General features: G+C 38.2%; 1 protein-coding gene across 1 annotated transcript in view; it reads right to left on the bottom strand.

The window, feature by feature from the left end:
* Positions 1–1,027: 1,027 nt before the first annotated feature.
* LOC100011172 (UPF0462 protein C4orf33 homolog) overlaps positions 1,028–7,973 on the bottom strand; it is a 55,767-nt gene continuing 48,821 nt past the window's right edge. The window contains exons 8-9 of the mRNA XM_007496345.3: positions 7,257–7,456; positions 1,028–5,908 (exon numbers count right to left, since the gene is read on the bottom strand). Of these exons, the coding sequence (XP_007496407.1) occupies positions 5,821–5,908; positions 7,257–7,456 (288 nt within the window). The 3' untranslated portion in view covers positions 1,028–5,820. The remainder of the gene's footprint in view (positions 5,909–7,256; positions 7,457–7,973) is intronic.

The raw sequence follows: 7,973 nt of genomic DNA, 5'->3' as shown, positions 1-7,973 counted from the left end.
ATGTATACATATTTCAAATAAAGAGCAATCAAGGAAGACATCATGGAGGAAGTGATGGCACATTCTGAGTCTTAAAGGAAGACATGAGCCATATACAACTCATTTATTGTATGTGACTCCTAACTACCTGTACTTGAGAGTTCTTGAATATAAGGTGTCCCAAAAATCTTGGTGCCACCTTAAGTTATTAATGCAAAAATGCACTTAGACTTTTCAGCTACCTTATATAAACTGTCTGATGACAATAAAAATATAAATGTCATGAAGTTGGCTTCTTTTCCTCAACTGATATATACTATAAATATTACAAAGATGGAGCACTGAAAAGTGGTCATGCAGCCAGAAAATTTGGTGGTATTGCAGACACATAATAGCTGTGTAACAATTAAGAAGTCATTTAAAAATAATAGCTAAAACTGATGCAGAGTGAAAAAAACAGAACTGGGAGAACATCGTACACAGTAAAATAATATTAAATGATGATTATCTGTGAAAACTTGGCTCCTCTCACCAATGCAATTGACATGGGCACTGTACCCCCAGAAACCCAGGCAAACTATTATCAGGGAAAACTCCCTCGCTCCCTTACATCCTCTTGACTCTGAGCCTAGAAACGCCCAAGGACCCTCTAGGGTCCTGAGATGACTATCTTCCTTTGATCATCCTCTAGATTTAAGATGGACAGAAAGATGCACCTTCAGGCTACACCTCGATCCTATCAGACATCTGTTTGTTCCCTAAAACTAAGGAATCTTTATGTCCCCAGGCAGACCCCAGTATGATCACCTCACCTCATGCCTGGGTGACTAACTCTGTTGTAAAATGTATAAAATCCCCAGAACTGATGTTGCCTGGGGGAACCGCTTTTCTATTCATGCTGTCCTCCCAGGAACTGCTCCCCATCTTGCTGTTCCACCCTGCTATCCTCCTGGCCACTCTCAAGATTTCTTTCTAAATTAATAAATTTCTCTTTTTGCTTCTAAGCTAAGTTTTGGAGTCTTGCATTTTTGCAAAAGGTATCCTTCCTGAACCCCAGGGGTACACATCTGAACCCCATAACACAATGACATGGATCAATCCTGAAAGACTTCTGATGAGGAATGCTATCCACCTCTAGAGAAAGAACCTTTGAAGTCATCTTTCACATCAGGTATCTATTTTTTTAGTTTGGGGTTTTGATTATATATGAGTGTGCTCTTACAACAGTGACCAGTATAGAAGTCTGTTTTGCATAACAATAAAAATGGAAAAAAATAGTGTCTGAAGAAGGAAAAAAATTAAATTAAAATAATAGCTAACAATAGCTATTTATAGAGTAATTACTATGTGCCAAGTACTTTAAAATGATTATTTCATTTGATTCTCACAATAACCCTGCAAGATAGATGCTATTATTATCCCTATTTTGCAGATGGAGAAACAGGAGCAAACAGAGGTCAAGCAACTCACCCAGGATCACACAAATCTGATGTCAGATTTGAACTCAGGTCTTCCTGACTTCTGGCCCAAGTTCTCTATCCACTATACCACCTACATGCCTAGGTGTGACTATACTTCTATGTCTAGATTTCCTCTTCTATAAAATTCCCCTATCTGTAAAATGCACATAAAGTTGTTCTAAAGAAAATGCTTTGAAAACAAAGTACTATAGAAATAAGTTATCAAATGAAGCTTGAGGAAGGTTAGCCCTTCCTCAATATTCTTGTTGTTTGGGGTTTTTTTAAATGAATGCCCTCCCAGAAATTTGTAAATAATTATTAGTTTTAGTGAATGGAATCACAGAGTTAGAGCTAGTAAAGATCATCTACTTTTTTAAATGAAGCAGCTGAGACAGGAAGGTACAGAAAGGTCCCAGAGGTCTCACAGTTAAGGTTTCAAGCTGGATTTTTGAGCCCAAGTCCTCTGCCTCCAAACATTACCCATCTTTATTCCTCAGCGTTCAAAGAGTATCACTGTAGAACATTGTCATCCTGTGTGCAGCTGATACACTGGAACGTGTGCTAAAGCTGAAGGCAAAAGACTTGGGTTCACAAAACAGATCCATCAGTTAGCACCAATATGGCCATGGGCCTCAGTTTTGTCATTTGTAAGATGAAGAGCTTAGACTAGATATCCCTTCAAGTTCAGGATGTAAGATCCACAAAGATTTATCGTTTCTCTTTTGTCTTCATATCCCCTGTCTAGAACACCGTCCCTGGCACACAATGGAACTTAATCACTGATGATCAATTGATAAATATTTATCCCTCCCAGTTCATCCTCAGAAAAACCTCATGAGGGTCTATGTTGAAATTCCTTTAAATGTTTCTATCAGAATCTTACAGTTTTTTCCCTGGCCATTTGTAGGGATGCCCCCATATAGGTTGATTTCAAAGGACAACCTTGAGCTAAGAATTCGCTGCTGGTTTAGACAGATGCTATGCTTAGCCTTCTTCCTACCAGTCCTGGTGTGTTCGTATATCCACTCGTCCAATTCACAACCATTAAATAAAGTGAACATTTGTAGTCTTAACGATTAAGAAAGGAGAAGGCGATTAAAAGTAAAGACCCTGCCTGCATTTAGCCATGTTTAAAAAATCCCAGGAATATTGTAATGAGCCTGTGCTTAGGAGAGAGCATTGTGCAAGTTAATGTAAGTAATGAACCTTTCATGTGAAATGATGTAGTGTCACAACTCATTTGCATCCCACTTAAAGTGTAATTAAGTTTCCCTGACAGCATGGCTTATGGCTGAAAGAACAGACCTGGCTGCTAAATTAATCCAGAGTCCCTCAGTTAATAACTCTCTGCAAAGAAAACTTTACACACACTTTCATTTAAAGTTCCCAAGACCTCGTTTAAGGTGGGCCAGGAATATAGTGAGAATAAGAAAGAACAGATGGATATAGTCCGAGTGAAGTACTGGTATTGGCAAATGTTAAAAGTCCAGAGAAGAGTTGTAACTGCGGAAAGGCAACTGGGATTTTGTTCCAGGCTTCCAAATTTAAAGGGAACTGAATTTAGAAAGTGCTGTCTTTAGAGTATGATGAACAGAAAATCTAGCCCTGAAACTTACTGACTGTGTGGCCGGAGCAAGTCACTTAACCTGGGTCTGGGTCAATTTCCTCATCTACAGAATGGTTCCTACCTCCCAGGATTGTTGTAGGGATAAAATGAGATAATATTTTTAAAGCACGTTGCCTTCGATCCTTTAAAGCACTATAAAAGTGGTAGTTGTTATAAGGGGCATTGACAACATTTGCAGACCTTTAGAATCTAACACTAAGCTAACAAGAAAAATTGGCTAAAACTGGAAGCTACCAGATGGCTGGCTTGGGCGAGCCCCTCTCCAATGCTGTCCTGCTCCTACTCTCTGCTCTAGCCTCCCCAGTAGCAGCTTTATACAGGAGTCCTGGGGTCTCTCTCTCCCACACTGCCACTACTAGTGTGAAGTTATGTCCTATCTACCCCCCCCCACACACACACACACACACTTCAACTGAGAATATTCTCTTCCCCTTGAGCCCCAAGTCAATCTGTAGTGCTTGACATAGATTTTAAAAAATCCTAATTATAGGTCTCCCTAGAAAATGGCTTCCATTGAGTTTCATAGATACTCTCGGTGGGAGGGAGGGATTCTAAAAGATCATGAACAAAGAATCACATGGGTTGAAAGGATGTGGATGGGTCATGATCTGTTCTAATGCTGGGATCACATCAATGTGCTCACAGATCCATCCGTGTCTCACAGTATGATGAGAAAAAATAAAGCTCTCCAAGTCATTCTCCATTACCCAAGATGACACCCTTCCCTACAGCAGGTAGATCTCCTCCCCTGAAAATGTCCAGGACAACTCTCTGGGTGTGGCAAAATAGATAAGAAAAACAAACAAAAATTCTCTGATCACAAGGCATTTACATTTTCCTGGGTAGGTACATGTAAACAGGTAAGTCTATGTGTGTATGGAAAACACACTTGTAATAGCAGGTTCAATAAAAAACAGCATAGAAAAAGTTAGCGATTATAAGAAGAAGGTATATCTTTTTCTTACTTGTATCCTCAGCACTTAGAATAATTCCAAGCACATAGTGGATACTTAAGAAATGTTTATATTGTATTGTATATATACAGATCTGGAAATCAATTACAAAAGGAATAAAAATGGAATCCATGGGAACTAATAAGGTTCCTGAGACCTAGGGTATATAAAGAGAAAGGGGACCTGGGACAGAGACTTGGGCAATGTAAACACTTAGGAAGGATAATCCAGCAAAGATGTAGAAAGAGTAGCCAGACAGGTAGAAGGAAAACTAAACCTGAATCCAAGAGAAAGGAGCAGTCAACAATGCCAAAAATCTGCAAAGAGATCCAAAAAAGAGAACTAAGGGGGAAAAAAATATTTAACAGCCTAGAAGTCCTTGATAACTTTGGGAAAAGAGGTTTTTAAAGGATCTCTAAATTGTCAAATCTAAGTTTCAGCTGAGAGGAGAGATTCAGAATCAAAGTTTGCAATGGGTTGGGAGGTGAATGGGAGGAGAGTAAGAAAGGGGAATAAGCATAGATTTTTTCTAGGAGTTAGTCAAGATAGTAGAGAGTTTTCTATTTTAAAAAGCAGGGCAAGATATAACCCTCAAAGCCTAGCCTATACAGATTTTCTGTCTTGGAACCACTACATGGCATTGATTCTAAAATGGAAGGTAAGTGTTTTAAATTTGTAATAAAGAAAATAAAATAAAGTTATGTACATTGCTATCAAATCACTAGTTAGTCCACGGATGCCTGGTCCAAGATAGTCTTCACAGGATGAGAAAAGCTTGATACCCTTCTCCACAACTCCTCCCTTCTGAATCACCATCCCTATTGGCCTATCCAACACTCTTTTCATTCTGATAGTAAGCAAGACTAGCATCAAGGCAGAGAATGGCAAAGGGTTAGAGCTGTCTATTAAGATGTTCATGAAGGCTGTACAAGAGCAAGAGTTAAGGCTTGACTACCAACACCAACATGGCAGTCCAACTCAGGTCAAAAATTGTAATTGTGTGAAGTCTCAAGTAGGATCATCAGCAAGTGTCAACCTCTATGCCCATTTGTGTCTATCTATAGGCAGACCAAACACCCATCTTCTCCCATTCCCTTTTGCTCTTGAGGAAATCCAGTTATAGAAGGAAAGAGTCCAAACTTGAGCAGGAGAGAGAACAGTCTTAGGCATATATATGATTTACTTTCTTCTCCCTCACAAACCAGAAGGCAAAGGGTGCTTACCAGTTAGGATTCTCTAATCCAAGTCTCTCATCCCCTATCTAAGTTATCAACAGCCAAGACTCTGCTAGAGAAAACAGCTTTTTATTTCCCTATACCTAGATTTCAAGATTAGAACCACCTGGCTTCATTTCCCAACTCTATGTCTATCAGATGAGGTGGTATTTGGGTAATTAGAATCACTAAGATATAGAGAAACTGGAGTTCTAACTTTCCCAGGTGCCCTGGTGGAAGAGTAGAGCCAAGCTTTCTGGAGTCCGCACTCTAGTAGTCTCCCTCATGCTCCAGGAGATCACTTTAGCACACCTTAATTTTTTCTGCCCTGCCTAAGGCAAAGCCCCACCTTGGTTAGAATAATAAGTTGTATTGATGTTCAGTGTTCAAGTTTTTTTAAAGACTCCTTCAAATAGATGTTTTATTTCCCATATATTGTCACATTATTGGCAGTAAATGATGGACAAAGATTTTCTTTTCCATGATGCTATCAAAGGGCAAAAAGTTGAGTGGAGTTGTGATCTGCTCCATGGCTTTCTCTGGGCTTTGAAGCAATCTCTGTGAGGTGGAAAATCAGTTGAACAAAGCTAAGGCCACAGCTTTGAATGGGGCTGCTCCCAGTCATCTCCCATCACCCACTTCAAATCGAAGGGTTTGAAATACTCCAGGCGATGGCTTCAGGGTTAAAAAATAAAAAGGAGTGGGGGAGAAACAAAGAAACAGCTTTTAAGCATATGATCCAAAATTCTACATATTTATTAAAAATGAATACATTTAGGGAAAATAGGCAGTTTTCTGAATGACTAAAGCACAAACTCTCTACTAAAGTTAGAAGTCTCACCTAGTACTAACTTAATCTCGGTGTGTGACATGTTCTGGTCCATTCCATTCCATTTAATCAAATACATATCAAGTGGCTACCATGTGAAACACTCTAAGCATGAAGATAAAAAGACAAAAATAAAACTGTCCCTGCCTTCAAGAAGCTTACATATTTCTCCAGGAAATGAAATATAGTAAGGTTAAAAAAAATTGAGGCGGGAAAGAACATTAATTATGGAGAGGAACAGGAAAGGCTTCAAGGACAAAGTGACACCTCAACAGAGCCATCAAGGTAGATAAAGCTTCAGAGAAGTGGAGGTAAAAAGAGGCAGTACACCAGAGAGGGGATGATCTGTGTTCTAAGCCCTGAATGCTTACATACATATTTATATAGCCAGTTTTTCCTATTTCAGCACGGGCTTCTATTGCTAAAATACCACTATGCTGCTTGCCTGAAATTAAGATACCCTGTGAATTTCTCAATCATTAGAGTAAGTGGTAAAATATGTGAAAGGTATCATTGTGAATTTATTAAGCTTTTTTGGTGTTATAATTAGCAGGCAATAGAATAAAACAAAATATAATATCAGGGAATCTAAATTATACTTTCTAAAACATAAAAAATATAAAATTACCTGTGAATATGTTCAGCATATTTGTCAGAAAAGATAATATGAATTCCCATTTATATAGTACCTAATACATTGTCTAAAACATAGTAGCTCTTAATAAATGTTTAATTAATAAATATAACTTTCTTTCCTCCCTAAAGCCATGTAAAGAAGCATAAGGATTATTATCCAATTTACAGATGAAGAAACTGGTTCAAAGAGACTAAAGAAGTTGCCCAGGGTCATAAAGTCAATTACTGGAAGATCTGAGACTCAAACTCAGACCTTGATTCCAAGTCTAGTGTTCATTTCCACTACAGCTTTGCTCTTCTACAAGGGCAAAGACTTTCTAATAGGAGTATGGCTGAAATTTCATTTAAATGTTGCTATTATCCTTTCACATTATGAAAGATTTAATTATTCCTTTTCTCAGAATCACAATTAAGCTATTTTAGTTCATTAAACTACTCAAAAGAATTTCCCATCTTGCTTTATCATAACAAAGCCTCACATATCCTACTTTCTCTCTCTCCTTCAGTCGTAATGACAACCAAAAACAACCCTAAATCAAATGATCGTTAGACACTCACAAATTGGGACCTTGTCCAGCTGCAATTTCTTCACATGGTATTGGATAAAGAGCCTCATAAGTTCTTCTATCCCCAGACCCATGGATGGCATATAAATTCATCTTGTCAATTCCAGGTGGAAAATATTCCCAAGGAAGAAGTGCAGTTCCATTCCATTCTTTCCCGTGTATGTCAGCTCTAAAATTTAAATCCAGCTCTTTCTGACATGTGATGGGAATTGGAGCAAGGGAGAGAAAAAAAGATAAAAAGGAAAGATGAATATTTAAATCAGTATCATTTAAAATGTAATACAATGATCCCTCACCTGTCCAGGAGTTACCTTCCAGAGACTCCCATGATAAATGAAAATCTGCGAAGTAGTGGCATTACACTTATTTTATTATTTATATCTATTTCAAGGCTTTATAAACCCTTTCTACTCTCCTACAAGCCTTTTCCACAGTCTTATTAACCTACAGTTACTGAGTCAATCAGCACCCAGGATACAGAACACAGCTCTGTAGTTGGTCACCTTTCATTCCTTCAGCTTGCAATGAGTGTAATTCTATGATACAGAATTAGATTTTCTTTAAACCCAGGATACAGTGAAGCCAAGATAAGTGAACCGCAATATAGCAAGGGACAACTATGTATCTTGCAACTAGGATAAAAAGGGAAGTTGTCAATTGAGTAGGGAAAGTTCTCTGATATTTGATATATAGGAACAAATATGAATAT

Source organism: Monodelphis domestica, chromosome 6 (genome assembly GCF_027887165.1).
Source record: "Monodelphis domestica isolate mMonDom1 chromosome 6, mMonDom1.pri, whole genome shotgun sequence".
NCBI classification, from domain to species: Eukaryota; Metazoa; Chordata; class Mammalia; order Didelphimorphia; family Didelphidae; genus Monodelphis; species Monodelphis domestica.
Note: the sequence above shows the minus strand (reverse complement) of the source record. Positions and strands in the feature narration are given on the sequence as shown.